This window comes from Homalodisca vitripennis, chromosome 4 (genome assembly GCF_021130785.1).
Source record: "Homalodisca vitripennis isolate AUS2020 chromosome 4, UT_GWSS_2.1, whole genome shotgun sequence".
Lineage (NCBI taxonomy): Eukaryota > Metazoa > Arthropoda > Insecta > Hemiptera > Cicadellidae > Homalodisca > Homalodisca vitripennis.
Genome location: NC_060210.1, coordinates 26,213,110 through 26,229,860, shown reverse-complemented (window position 1 = coordinate 26,229,860; position 16,751 = coordinate 26,213,110). Strand labels below are relative to the sequence as shown.

The window sequence follows — 16,751 nt, the reverse complement described above, 5'->3', positions numbered from 1 at the left end:
AATAGAAATATTTTGGCTCAAAATCTTATATAAACAATGCAAATTACGCTACACAGGGTGTAAATTGTGAAAAGAAAGTTAAGACACACACATACACGCACACGCACACACGCACGCGCACGCACACACACACACACACACACGCATATACATATAATTTCAATCAATACTGAATTACATAAAGTACTTGCTCCGCCGGTACAAAGTTTATATATCTGCATTTGCAGTGATTTTCAATAGTCTTATCAACGAGTTTTGTTGTAAACTTTCATTTATTTGCTGCAACACTTGCTTGAACACATATTACTGAAAGTTACTGAATCGGGTTGGATGAGCCATATTTTACTTATGAGGTGGAATATTCCTGGGATTCCTGGGATGGGTATGACGATGATCAACCTCAAGTTATATTAACATATTAGCTAACAATGGTTTTAATAAAGGTTCATAGTAAGGTTTTTAAGCACCATAAGTCGTTGACGTAAAAGCATGTTACATTTTGAGAGACGTCACACACCACACACTGACTCTCATAATAATAGTTTATCGAAGATTGTATATTTTATGTTTGGAGACAAAAACATTAAAACGGGATGTCATATAATCATTTTTTGTAACGTTAACAATAATCAAGTTGACTACATTAAACAAAAAGACCTTCATTCATAAAATGCGATAAAATACCAAGGCCAAGAAATTGCCTCACATTTACTCAGCAACGATTCTCTTCACTTTATCATCGTGTCGAAGGCAGAGACAAGCTGAAAATGTCAATCTCGTGCACCATGACTGATTATTATCCCACAATCTTGTTCTGTTATCTATATCTTAACTCTTTTACACGTATATACATTCATACAACAGTTCTCTACATTTTATCATTGTTTCGAAGCCAGGCAAGGGGTAAATGTCAATATCTTATAAAGAAACAAATTATTATCTCGTATCTTTGGTCTGTAGTCTGAATATTAACTCTAGGATGATATTAATATACGATGATATGAATATACTATTTCACTTCACTTCACCAGCGTCTCGAAGGCAAGGGGTAAATGTCAATATCTTATACAGAAACAAATTATTATCTCGTATCTTTGGTCTGTAGTCTGAATATTAACTCTAGGATGATATTAATATACGATAATATGAATATACTATTTCACTTCACTTCACCAGCGCCTCGAAGGCAAGCGGTAAATGTCAATATCTAATACAGAAACAAATTATTATCTCGTATCTTTGGTCTGTAGTCTGAATATTAACTCTAGGATGATATTAATATACGATGATATGAATACACTATTTTTCCTTCACTTCACCAGCGTCTCGAAGGCAAGCGGTAAATGTCAATATCTAATACAGAAACAAATTATTATCTCGTATCTTTGGTCTGTAGTCTGAATATTAACTCTAGGATGATATTAATATACGATGATATGAATATACTATTTCACTTCACTTCACCAGCGTCTCGAAGGCAAGGGGTAAATGTCAATATCTAATACAGAAACAAATTATTATCTCGTATCTTTGGTCTGTAGTCTGAATATTAACTCTAGGATGATATTAATATACGATGATATGAATACACTATTTTCCTTTAGTTCACCAGCGTCTCGAAGGCAAGCGGTAAATGTCAATATCTTATACAGAAACAAATTATTATCTCGTATCTTTGGTCTGTAGTCTGAATATTAACTCTAGGATGATATTAATATACGATGATATGAATATACTATTTCACTTCACTTCACCAGCGTGTAGAAGCCAGGCAAGCGGTAAATGTCAATATCTAATACAGAAACAAATTATTATCTCGTATCTTTGGTCTGTAGTCTGAATATTAACTCTAGGATGATATTAATATACGATGATATGAATACACTATTTTCATTCACTTCACCAGCGTGTAGAAGCCAGGCAAGCGGTAAATGTCAATATCTAATACAGAAACAAATTATTATCTCGTATCTTTGGTGTGTAGTCTGAATACTAACTCTAGGATGATATTAATATACGATGATATGAATATACTATTTCACTTCACTTCACCAGCGTGTAGAAGCCAGGCAAGCGGTAAATGTCAATATCTAATACAGAAACAAATTATTATCTCGTATCTTTGGTCTGTAGTCTGAATATTAACTCTAGGATGATATTAATATACGATGATATGAATACACTATTTCACTTCACTTCACCAGCGTCTCGAAGGCAAGCGGTAAATGTCAATATCTTATACAGAAACAAATTATTATCTCGTATCTTTGGTCTGTAGTCTGAATATTAACTCTAGGATGATATTAATATACGATGATATGAATATACTATTTCACTTCACTTCACCAGCGTGTAGAAGCCAGGCAAGCGGTAAATGTCAATATCTAATACAGAAACAAATTATTATCTCGTATCTTTGGTCTGTAGTCTGAATATTAACTCTAGGATGATATTAATATACGATGATATGAATACACTATTTCACTTCACTTCACCAGCGTCTCGAAGGCAAGCGGTAAATGTCAATATCTTATACAGAAACAAATTATTATCTCGTATCTTTGGTCTGTAGTCTGAATATTAACTCTAGGATGATATTAATATACGATGATATGAATACACTATTTCACTTCACTTCACCAGCGTCTCGAAGGCAAGCGGTAAATGTCAATATCTTATACAGAAACAAATTATTATCTCGTATCTTTGGTCTGTAGTCTGAATATTAACTCTAGGATGATATTAATATACGATGATATGAATACACTATTTCACTTCACTTCACCAGCGTCTCGAAGGCAAGCGGTAAATGTCAATATCTTATACAGAAACAAATTATTATCTCGTATATTTGGTCTGTAGTCTGAATATTAACTCTAGGATGATATTAATATACGATGATATGAATATACTATTTCACTTCACTTCACCAGCGTCTCGAAGGCAAGCGGTAAATGTCAATATCTAATACAGAAACAAATTATTATCTCGTATCTTTGGTCTGTAGTCTGAATATTAACTCTAGGATGATATTAATATACGATGATATGAATACACTATTTTCATTCACTTCACCAGCGTGTAGAAGCCAGGCAAGCGGTAAATGTCAATATCTAATACAGAAACAAATTATTATCTCGTATCTTTGGTCTGTAGTCTGAATATTAACTCTAGGATGATATTAATACACGATGATATGAATACACTATTTCCCTTCACTTCACCAGCGTGTAGAAGCCAGGCAAGCGGTAAATGTCAATCTCATGTATCGTGACGGATGATTAACTTATACATTTGATCTGTTTTTTTTTTACCTTTATTCTAGTATATTATTATTACAGCGATTGACTTCCCTTTATCACCATGTCATAGCCAGAAAAGAGGTAAATTTCAATATCTAGAGTGTATCTTAAGGGAAGCTTAACGATGGTTAAAAAATTATTTATATCATCTAGTAAGTATAGCTAGATTAACTAGTTTTATCTCTTTATATAGAAAAGGAACTTGTCATTCCAAATACAGTTGACTGTGTTTTTACTGTTCTAACTACACTTACAGAGAAGGTAAACATAACCGAGAAACCCAAGTGAGATTTCTTGTTTTGTTGATTGTAACGTTATTAGTAATGTATTTACATTACTTTTATAAAATAAAATGAAAAAGCCAAAGGATTTATTTAAAAGACAGTTATTTCATGTAAAAAACATAAGACCATGATTATTCCATATTACCTACTACAACTAATCCAACCTTTTGAAACTTCTAGATCTAACCAAAGCTCCTGTTGTAACATCTAAAGAAAGTTATCTTTTAGTGAGAAAAATATGATGACTTTACATCTTATACCAGTAATATCTTTTTTACAATGGATGGTACATCTTTAATATAGGATCGCTACAGATGATTTTCCTGAATAAGGATTTCTAGATGCAATCATATCTCTTAATGATGTAGATTTGGTGAAGATTGCAATTTTAGAGGAAACAGGAGTACAAGATTTAGGTAAACATACAATTTTAGTTCTTCGTAAGTTGACGAGGTGAGACTTAATTTTAAATGTATATGTATTTGTTTGCAGTTACAAAAATAGTTATACTTCAGTGGTCTCACAAAATAGTAATATAATAACATAAAACCTGTGTTGATATTTCAAAGTGATACCTGTAATACTGCTACCTGAGATAAAGGGTCATAACTTTGTACGTTGTACATGGGCTCTTACGTGCCGTTCAACTCTCCTTATAATTCTAACATATTATTGATACAGCTAGTCTCTTAACTCCGACTCCATGTCGGAGCCTGACAAGCGTTAAATTTCAATCTTGTTTAAAGAGTTTAGTGTGGTAAATTAAATGGACAGTATTATTCTATACAAAGTCTTAAAAATAACACCTAGACACAATTAAATCCATTATGATGTCCTTGTTAGTGTAAAAATTGATAATAATAATTTTTTAGGTATCTTGTTATGTATCTCTTATGATTAGAGAATAGCGGCCTCTCAAACTTAAACTTGCAGAAAATAAATGTTTATAACTCAGTTATTTATCGTAAAACAAAAACAAACAGTTGTTTAACTCTCAGGTCGTTTAAAATAATGGTTAATATAATGTTTTTATTTAATTGCTTATAAAGTTTTTGAGACAACGGTCATATAAAGTTTTTAATAGCAACATTATGAAAATAATCATGGACACTTTAATTGTCGTTATTTTGTAACTGAATACCCACAAAAATTAGTACAGTACTTAGATAGTAAAGCTTAGTTAGCCGGTCTCGACAAATAACAAGTTTAAGATGGTTGTCATTAATTATCTAAATACTAGCTAAATTTTATCTCGGGTATTTCCCACCACAATTAAAGTATTATATTTTTCATAAAATTACCAAACAATGTTTATTCTTATTTATTTTCCGACAAAATTATTAGTTTCAAGCTGGCTCTCGTACAAATGTTCCTGAAGTTCGCGATAACATTTCAATATTGTAAGAAAATATGTTTAAAAACACCATTTGGGATCGATTGTAACAAAATAAAGTTCATAATTTTGCAGAGAAATCAATATGATTAATCACGAATTTCGTGCTGTTAGTTTTCAAAATATTTTAAAATTTTACGAGTATTATAATATTCCAACATTGAGCATCAATGTACGTTCAGTGTCGTGCAAATGTTCCATAAGTTCACGACAACAGTAGAAAATTGTGAGTAAATATATTTTAAAAAGACCAATTAAACATCTTAACTAATAATGGAATCTCTCTATAAATAATGAGAAATGAAATTACCAAATCCTGCTATGAAATATTTTGTCATCTTACGTAGTATCAGTTGTGTTTATTGTTTTCCTGTAGCACATACCGGAACTTTAGATATCATACAGAAATGCACCGGACGCTGTGGAGGCGGGGCTGACCTTGGCTGGCCTGGAATGCTCTGGGTCTCATCTCATCCTACTTCCGTTATGCAATATCGGCCGGACCTAACTGGTCCTAACGGTCCTGAGCTTATCTGGGCCACCAAGGTCACTGCTTGGCCTTCCCTTCTACATGCCTGCAATCCTGATACATCTCCCTTCGGGCGCTAGCGGTTACTTACTACCTTGGGTAGTCGGAGTATTCCAAAGTAAACATGAATTCTTATGTTACGCTGCATTCTCGATTAACTAATTAAAAATTTACAGTTCACTTTTAAGGTTAATTTTTACAATTCTGATGGTATGGTAATCACCAAGATCATGTTTGGCATTTCATATAGTTGAATTTCTTTAAACCTTCCAAGATCAGTTATAAGCGTATAAGTGGTTTCTGAGAATATGAACTTGGTTTGGCTAAAATCGAACAGAAATTTTTTGTTGGCCGCAGATATGCTAACATTGATTTAAAGCTAATATTATAGTTCTCTAAACCTGTAAAACTAAACATTGTTTCAAATAGTCTGAGGATTCTAAAGACATTTTCTATTTTGCTTTACTATGTCTAATAACTGAAATTAACCAATTTCTTATAAAAATTTGGTCACCATCTTGAAACTATAACAAATATAAGCAATTGTGTTATTACAAAACTTACTATTTTATTAATGTTTCAAGAATGTAAGTTTATAGAGATGTAAGACCAAATTCCTTATTCAATGAGTATTCTTAAACAGTTTCTCGTTTTGCTTTGTAACTGTAATATAACAATTTATTTTTGCAACTTTGAACGAATCGTAAAGAGTATAGCATTTATCTCGAGCCGTATCAAAAATTCAAAGTAAAATGTTTTAAAATGTTACTTGCTCTGAAATGGTATATTAATGTGTCAGGGTCTTCGGGTATTCGAAATATCCTAAGTCAGGGTTTGTTGAAGTCAATTAAAAACTATGGCAGTTTTTAGTAGTGCTAAGTAATAAAATATTTTTCTGATTGTTGTGGATTTGGTTTCTGAGGCTCCTGACCGGAGAAAATTAATAACATGTTCAGAAATTTTGCCCTGAGTGTCAATAACAGCTGCAGATTTACACCTGATCTACCTACACATGGTTGTATATCAGGGTAAAAACTTGAAAAACTCTTATGTAAGTTTAGAGTCTCAGAGTAGATAGGAAGCGTCAAGCATAAGGCCATACTTTAAGAATCAAAAGTTGCGTGAAAGGCAATTTCCTGCGATAAGTAAGAAACGTTTAAGAGTTTAAAATAATACTGTCAGCGTTTTTTCAGTCATTCAAACAGAGCAGGAAAGTCTTTAAAAATCTTTTATAAATGATTGGTTATGAAATCTTATCACATAAACTATAGCTATGTGATTGATCGTTGCCACATTCACATCGCTGTTTTATCACATCTAGGTCGCACCTAAACATTGCTGTTATAATATAACTACCACTCGGTCTGAGATATCTTTCAACAAATTGCTAGATTGTTATATAATGATATATAAATATAACTTTCTTTTTTAAGACTAAACATCCCTTATAAGACACCATTCGATTATTTAAGATTAAAGGACAACAGTGCTTCCTTTACGACGCATGAGGTGCTAACATGAGGGCGACCGCGTAGCTCAATTGCTTTTGGGACTTTAATAATTTAGACAAGATTGAACCTTAAGATAAGTAAAATGATTATGTACACCAATGTGGGTTAAGTATACAAATAATACTGTATTAAATATATGTTTATTATTTGTAGATACTACTCTAGAGAATAGTAGTCCTGATAAATACCGAAGCCTCTAAATACACTTAAACTTTCTTGTGGTATTTTTTGGTTTAAAAGCACACGTAATAACATAAAATAAGTTCACACAAGAAACTCAACAATCATTTAGGTGATTAACTAGTAACACATATTTCAGACAATATGCGTTCAAAAAAATAAATATTAATGCTTAATATGTTGAAATTTACCAACAGATTTTTTTTACTCAGTGTTATGATGTATAAAAATGTGCAGTGTTTATATGAGGGCTTAACAAAACACTTTTTTTCTAACTCCTATTAATATCCTATTAATATTTTAACTATAATTTTTTGAAGAACATATATTTTTTTTCTTTGGAAGTGTTATGAAAGGATATTTGTACGTTTGTGTGTTTAGATGTCCAACGAATTATAAAAAATTTAGTGGACATATTTAAACAGAATTTGGCATGAGTGTAAGAGTCAAACCATACATATTAAATATAAACATAATCAGAAATGTTGTTAGTATATCGCAGTGGTTCGAAAAACTCTACTAATAACTACTAATGATTGGTGTGTAGTTATTTGTGTGTGAGTCAACAATTATCTCGAGAACCGTTTGACGTACTCTGGAGGAGTTTAGCAGCACTGTTGGTCTATTAAGTATTAAAGCAAATATATAATCTAGGATTTTTAATCAATCAATTATAGCAGAGGAGGATTACATTTAGTAGAAGTGGATGATATTTTATGCAAGTATGCTTCTTAAGTATATATATATATATATATATATATATTTGTCAAAGCCAACAAAACTAACCAAGAACTTCAACTTTATTATTCCTTCTCAATGACCTTAGAATTGAGTAATTCATGCGTTTTTGGAAATCATTAAAAGCTATTCTACAAAATATCATAGATCGTTTATTAAAGTTTAAATTTATTTCTTTTATACGTATAAAAATTGTTTTGCTCTCCGCCTTCATGTTCTCAAAATACGGCTCTTTAAGTTTAAAGTCCAATTCTTTGGAAATGTTCAAATGCCTTGTACATTTTTTGTGTGCTTTATGCTTCAATGCCAATTACTTGTATTTATCGCTTAAGGTTACTTTTCAGGCATTCAACAACATGTCTTCCAAGCAACATGTTTCCTTAGAATAAACCTTTTCTTAGTCCATTAATGATGATAATTTGTTCTATATCTTTTGTATGTTTTATATATTAATCAAAAGCTAACTTGTTAGATTCCTGTAGTCAGGCTCGCAAGCGATATGTACTGTTCATAATAAATGGGATTTCGATAAACAACAAGGAGATATACCCCTATAAATATATTAAATATAATGTAGAATCACATTTACTTTGAATCCCTTCTATCAAACGAAAACATATAAGTTTATTTATTTATCATAGGAATAAACATTTTAAATAACCGTGCAAAATAAATTTCAGTGATCTTTTCTTTGTATCTGAGGTAAACATATTTAAATTAGATCTAATGGAAATAAATTCTAATGGAATGGATATTTTACCAAACTAGATTAAGTGATCAATAGGTCTTCAGGCCTTTGTGTTATTGGTTAGCTTCCCTTAAGCCTTCAAATTTCCGGTATAAAATGATCTCTGAATTTTAGAAATACCACCTGCTTGCGTATAAGTAAGCCATTAATTTCCTTTGCTTCTATCAACTATAAAATTCACGATAGATTATACCATGTTATGATTAATCTTGATTAATATTTATTTATTAAAATCTTGAAAACACCGGCACACATAGAAGCCATTTGATAATTCCAATCAGTATCCATACTGCTTAGGTTTATTTTTTAAAATATGTTGAAAACATTAAATTGGAATAGATATATTCTATGAATGTTTCCATTGCCACTTCTCCTATATTATCATTCAGAATAGTTGAAAACATCGGTTTAGTTTTTATATTATGACTTTGATCATTTAATATTCGTAGACCAATCCTTCTATTTAACTTTAAAATCTCTTAGTGGGGCGATCACCTGCAATGTACAAGTATGTCTAATCATCCAAACTATGTTTGTAGTATAACACTTTTATAAATTAAATCATTCCGTAACTACTATATGTCCTGCAACATCCATGCATTCTTTGTAAACGAAAGATGTGACGTTGCATATTCTGAAAAATATGACTGAATCCATTTAGATTTTCTTGGAATAATATAGGTGATACAGTATATGTACAAGTTATACGTTCACCAAAAGAAAAGTCTAATTTAAAATTTAAAATTTGAAATGAAAAAATTAATTTTCTACCTAGTACTTTCAAATTAATTTGAAAATTAGAATGATGTTTTCCAAATAGTACACTGTTAATGACCTGAATATACTTTTATTATTTCTATAATATTTTATAGTTAGAATAGATCTTTGTTGAGAGATTTTGTTTCTTATGGTGGGCACGGCTTAACTTCTTTATTGGCAGTATATAGTGAGTGTGTGACATTATAGGGAATAGTCACAGGCAGGATAATGTATGTACATGGATATTTGGTAAGTAAATGGTTATATGTCTACCAATGTTGATATATCACTAGATAAATGAATATTGATAGTAAGGTATCAATGTAATATTAGGAAGATAAAACTTGTATGAAAATACTTCGTTGTCTCTAAAGTATAACTTGTACAGATTGTCATCGAGTCTGAGATGTAATAACGAATCATTGGTGCCTGGATAATTATTGTAGGAAAAAGATGTAAAACAAGTAAAGAAAAATATAAAGGTACGGAATTTAAAGGGATTGATGGAAGAAGGTATGTAGTATTAGGGATTGATTGACCTAGTTTAAGCTGACACTGACTCAATTTTCAAGCTGTCACGTTTCTCTCACAAGTTTTGTCAAAGCAAATCATTATAAAAATTGTGCGCGTTTTTATCACAAATTAAGCTTAGATCAATATTTAAGGTGGTAACCGAAACAATAGACGATTTTGGAATTTGTAGAAGAAAGATAAAACCGTTTTATTAAACGTAGTTTTATATAGTATTATCGTTTGAAGACTTGACCTTATTTTATAACATAACATTTAATTATAAAAAAACCAACTCGGTCTTTGCAAGTCGTATTGCACCTTCGTAAATACTGTCCTTCTAGAGTCTGAGATAAGAAGGTTACTGTAAAAAAATAAATAGGAAGTAATATTGTTACTTAGGTCAGAATCGGTTTACATCAGAACGTTGTGTAACCTCTGCTTAGGGCTATGTGCACATCGATCTCTGCTAGAAGCTGAGCAATGGTCGTCGGAAAGTGGTAAAAGTTAAAAAAAAAATTAGGCGAATTCCTAAACATAGTTTAGTAACTAGTGTGTGAGGATACATGTTTCTAATACTGTAATGTGTTGTAAATTCGTATGAAGGCAAATGCTAAAGACTAATTTACTTAACGAGAATGCATTTTCTTACATCAACTACACTCTTCTCCCCGACAGCCTGGCTCGTGTCGACTGGGCTCCTGTGTTGAGTTGCGCTGATGTTGACTCCTGTTCCGAGCTATTTATAAATATAGTTTGCAACACTATGTCTACAGCTAAAAGAGAAATCTCTAATAGAACCACCAGACTTAAAAAATTAAAACCCTGGATAACTTCGGCATTAATTAAATTGATTCGGCGCAGAGATAAACTTAGCAAATCTGTAAAAAAACAACCTTTTAATTTACAATTAAAAACCGATTATAGGAATCTCAGACATCAGCTCAGTAGCTCTATAAAGCGAGCAAAAAGAGATTATTATCGTGATAAAATCGATAGGTCAAAAAATAATCCCAAACTATTCTGGTCGGTAATAAATGAGCTAAGTGGAAAAATTAACAAGAGTTCTTCCTTTCCTATAAAAAAACATTTGCCAGCGGTTTCTGATATTACTTCCGATGTAATACAGAAATCTGCAAACAGCTTTAATTATTTTTTTGCAAACGTGGGGCAGGAGTTAGCGGATGCAATCGATTCGGGTGGGGTGCCGATTGTGAATGACGCTGACTATAGACTAGACTGTGAGTTTACCCTGAACACTGTGACTAAAGTGGACGTTGTACGTCACGTGAACGCACTGCGGGGGGGCTCTGCGCCCGGCTTTGATGGTGTCTCTGCTGATGTTCTCAAGGCAAATATTCAGTTCCTTATTAAACCCTTGTGTCATTTAATTAATCTTAGTATTTTATTGGGTGTCTTTCCTAATACTTTTAAAATGGCTAAAGTGTTTCCTTTATACAGGGTGATTCATGAAGTTCTCCCCCACTTCTACAGCACATTGTACTAGTAAAAATAATGAAAAAATGTTATATAAACATAGGACCGAAAACGCTTCGTTAGCGAGTTACAGCTAGCGAAAGATTTCACCTGAATTCCTGGGTAAAGAGTAAAATAAAGCCATACTGAACTTTTTGGAAAGTTAATTAAGTAAGAAATATCGTGGATTCTTATGTATTTTTACCTGATAAAGCTAATAAAATAGGTTTCAGAACTGTACCTGTAGTAGTTTTTGAGGGATTCAGGGTTAAATGCAAAAAATGGGGCACGATAACAATGTTTTTTTAAGTTTGATGTACAATAAACTTTGTTAAATTGGTAATAAATACATAAAATCAACAAAACATTAATTGTAGAGAATTTAATTCTGAGAAAATTGATATAATCAAAGTCTAAATAAAACAGAAATAAGTACCAAAAAATCGATTTTATTCAGTATAATACATTACTAGCTGTAAAGAAATACCGTACAGTATTTAGTTAAAATAAAACAAAAACAAAATGTTTGTTCCTTAATGATGAGATAAATTGAGAAAAAACAAGATTAACTGTTAAATACATTTGTTTGTAAATAAAAATATCATGTTTTATTACGTTGTATTTTTTTTTAAATAAAAAATTTACATCAAATGTTCGAAAATAAATGAAGCAAACATTTTCCCATTATTGTTTACTAATCATCGAAATGCAGTTTTTTGTTTTATTAATTTCTAAGTGGTAACGCACGAATAACAGCTGATCAACAATGGTATTCTGTACTGTTACGTTAGAACTGTGTATTAGTGGTGTTTTGCAAGCTACAGCAGGAGATCGGGTTCTGTGAATCGTGTTATTAAATGCAATTTTTCTGTGAGTTATAATTCGATTGTTTATTCAGCGAAAAAATGCCTTACTTATTTACATCAGAGGAATACGCTGATATGGTTTTTATTTTGGGTTACTGTAATGGTAATGCTAGAGCTGCTGTAGAAGAATATGAACTACGTTACCCTAATAGGAGGATTCCAGATACCAAAACAATTTCAGGAACTTTTCGTACTCTTCGGGAAACAGGATCACTACCAAGTACTAGAACCAATTATGAACGAGCTGTCCAACTTGATGATGATATTGTTATTATGCTGTTCATCGCAGTCCAGGTGTAAGTACACGACGTATTTCTAGGCGGATAGGAGTTTCGCAGTCAACGGTGTGGAGGTCACTTAATCGAAACAAATTTTATCCGTTTCATAAACAAAAGGTTCAACATCTACAGCTAGGGGATGGTCCGCTTCGCTTGGAGTTTTGCAACTTTTTGAATATTAATAATCAACTCTACAAGCGTATTTTGTTTACGGATGAGGCACAATTCACTCGGGATGGTGTCAATAACTTGCACAATGAAACACTCATGGGCAGAAGAAAATCCACATGAGGTAGTGGAACAGAACTTTCAACACCGATTTAGCGTCAATGTCTGGTGTGGCCTTTTGCACAATCGGCTGATTGGACCTTTCATATTACCTGGACGCCTAAATGCTGAGTTCTATTTGCATTTCCTTCAAGAAGAGTTGCCGCAGCTGTTAGAGAATGTTCCTTTACATCTCAGACAAAAATTTGTACTTCCAGCATGACGGAGCACCTCCCCACTTTTCACGTGCCGTTTCTGCTTACTTAAATCATCTCAATTTCCTGGACACTGGATTGGTCGTGGAGGGCCTCACCCCTTGGCCACCAAGATCACCAGATCTATCTCCATTGGATTATTGCATCTGGGGATGGATGAAAGACATTGTATACAAGACAAAAGTGAATTCTCGTGATGAATTAATTGCCCTTATTATGGATTCGGCTGTGCAGATACAGGGAAGTCCTGAAAAATTAAGAAACGCAACAAAAGCAATACACAAACATGCTGCAAAATGTATTGATAATGATGGCCTCATTTTCGAACATCTATTATAAAAAGGTGCGTACGGTTGGCCCAACCTGATTAATTTTGCTTAAAACTAGTAATGTATTATACTGAATAAAAATCGATTTTTTGGTACTTATTTCTGTTTTATTTTAGACTTTGATTATATCAATTTTCTCAGAATTAAATTCTCTACAATTAATGTTTGTTGATTTTATGTATTTATTACCAATTTAACAAAGTTATTGTACCATCAAACTTAAAAAAAACATTGTTTCGTGCCCCAATTTTTTGCATTTAACCCTGAATCCTTCAAAAACTACTACAGGTACAGTTCTGAAAACCTATTTTATTAGCTTTTATCAGGTAAAAAATACATAAGAATCCACGATATTTCTTACTTAATTAACCTTTCCAAAAGTTCAGTATGGCTTTATTTTACTCTTTACCCAGGAATTCAGGTGAAATCTTTCGCTAGCTGAAACTCGCTAAACAAAGCGTTTTCGGACCTATGTTTATATAACATTTTTTCATTATTTTTACTAGTACAATGTGCTGTAGAAGTGGGGGGAGAACTTCATGAATCACCCTGTATAAATCAGATGAATTTACCAATAAAAGTAACTTTAGACCGATTTCCTTACTCAGTGTATTTTCCAAGATATTAGAGCGAATAATTAAAGAACAATTAGTATCCTATCTTAATCAAAACAATATCTTGAGTGGGTGTCAGTATGGGTTCAGAAGCGATAAAAATGTAAACGATGTCCTATTTGATTTAAATAAAGAAATAAATGCTTCTATTTCAAGAGGTGATCGCTCAATGCTTGTTTTTCTAGATCTTAAGAAAGCTTTTGACTCAGTAAAAAGAGACAAACTAATTAACAAATTAGAAGCTATTGGAGTTCGTGGAGGCCCCCTTGCGTGGTTCTCAAGCTATCTTAGTAATAGATTTCAATTTGTTTCTGTCTGCGGGGTGGCTAGTGATCCATTGTCAGTGGACTATGGAGTTGTTCAAGGAAGTACTCTCGGACCAATTTTATTTTTAATTTACATTAATAACATTTAGAAAATAAATTTAAACGGTAAACTTTTTTATTTGCAGATGACACTTCAATTTTTGTAAACGGTAATAACTGGTTAGAAGTGCAAAGGAAAGCTCAGAGTGACCTCATGACGTTAAAGAAATGGTTTGATCAAAACATATTAACGCTTAATATTTCAAAAACAAAATTCTTGCCAATATCTCTTCGCTCTATTTCTGACTACCATTTGAAAAATTTGACAATTCATAGCTGTGGAAATTTTATGAATGATTCATGTACATGCGAAAGCATAGATAAAACAATAGCTTACAAATATCTAGGAGTTATTTTTGATCATAGGATGATACGATTGATTTTTGCTTTCAGACAGCTGAGCGATGTCCTTGGTGCAAGTGAGATAAAGCTGGCGTACTACGCTTACATTCAGTCTATGCTATCATTTGGAAATATCGCTTCGCTTGGGGGGGAGCTAGTAAAACAACTCTAAATAGCCTGTTTTTATGCCAGAAACAGTTGCTAAAACTTGCTTTTCACAAAAATCATCGTTACCCTACTGACACACTATTTCAAGAATTATCAATCCTTACAGTTCGTCAGTTATTTATAAAATCTCTCATGGTTCACATGTTCTCACACTTGCACTCTATATTTTCAGAAATTCCCCATTCATATAACACCCGATATGCCCGTGACACAGGAATAGCCACTTTACAACTATATAGATCTTTCTCCACAACTAATTCGTATTACATATCAAATATACTATTCAGAAATATTTCTAGATTCTTTCACGCTTATAATTTCTTTAACGCACAATCCTTGTCAGTTTTTAAAAATCGTATCAATGAGTGGCTATTGCAATTAGGCGTATCAGAGGCGGAGATCATTATCACTGCCGGGTACAGGGGACCTGACCCTTGACCATGACGTTGTTACTATTACTAACCGAACACACACACACACACACACACACACACACACACACACACTCCCCTATCTCTCTATCTTTCTCTTTCTCTCATCTCAGTTCTCCATAAATTGATTATTTGAGCTTAGCAGCACATAACCATTTTTATTTTGTTTCCACCGCTTGATTAAAAACAGTCACTTACACAGTAAAATTCAAGTAGCAATAGACATATATCCCCCTTTATCTTTTTTACCTTATTTTTACTCTACTACTAACATTCCAGCGTTTTATTTAAATTTTATGTTGGCGGCTAGATGCAACTAGGCCTACGCACAGGCAGATTGCCCATGTAGGCTTTCCAGTATTGTTATTTTCATTGTGCTATTCGTTACATTTTTCTTACATTTCTTCTACATATATGAGCTGCTGTATATATAATAATAGCTATTTCATTTAAGAACCATTGTATATATGTTACATATAAACTGCTGGAATAAACGTTATTCATTCATTCATTATAAAAGATCACTATGACGATTATTATGACCTGAATAATGAAATCGAGGAGAATTGAAGGAAATGTCTGGTTCCAGATATATCTTTGGCACAGGGTGCCGTGGAATACTATGGCAAGTTCCTTGCCCCTCTGAAGAGCTTCCACCACGGCGTCAGCGGAGACGTGTACGCGGTCGACGCGAGAACCCTCCACATCCGGGACTTCACTTATGATGGCGAAGGCCCTGGTAAGCTGACAACGCTAATCTGCATGATATACTACGTCAATTGTTATACCTTTTAGCTTAGTTAATGAAGGTAAGTTCAACATCACGAGTTGTGCATTAATTTGTATCAACTGTTAAAAGTTTATTTTCCTTAAATTTATTTGTTATCCTAAAGATGGGATTAATATATCTGAAAAAGGTACTTCAAAACCGATCTTTAAATGTACAGCAAACTTACAACGCCAATGTGGTACATTTAAAGAATACAGCGAGTAGAGTTGGAGGCGACCATGTCCCTAAACTATTTTGGGATACCAAATTCATTAGTGGTCGTATCATTTATTTTTTTTTATTTTCTCGTAAAAACAAACTTTATTCCTCCGGTAAATGCGTTCTCAGACAGATTAAGATTCCTTAAAATCCTGAAATCCTTAAAAAAGCGAAATATTAGTCACAGTCTATGATCGAAGGTCCCTTGAAGACTGACTGTTAAAGAAGGAAACAAGATTTACCAATAAAAACTCGGAGGTGTTTCCAAGACCGAGGAGGGACATCAGCCTGCACAGAGTACGTGAAGGAAATGCCGGAAAGTTGGAAACTATGAAAGGAAAAGACTGTAAAGATAGAATTTACATTTTTATAGTAGATTTGGTGTTTGGTAGAGTCCTGATTATAGAAGAAAAAGAAATCTAAAAAGCCATCACAGTATATTTGGATTTAAAGTTACA

General features: G+C 32.7%; 1 protein-coding gene across 1 annotated transcript in view; it reads left to right on the top strand.

Moving 5' to 3' along the window:
• Positions 1-16,751, top strand: part of LOC124359066 (protein Skeletor, isoforms D/E-like) — a 133,797-nt gene that overhangs the window by 18,831 nt on the left and 98,215 nt on the right. The window contains exon 2 of the mRNA XM_046811473.1: positions 15,895-16,044. Coding sequence (XP_046667429.1) covers positions 15,895-16,044 — 150 coding nt within the window. The remainder of the gene's footprint in view (positions 1-15,894; positions 16,045-16,751) is intronic.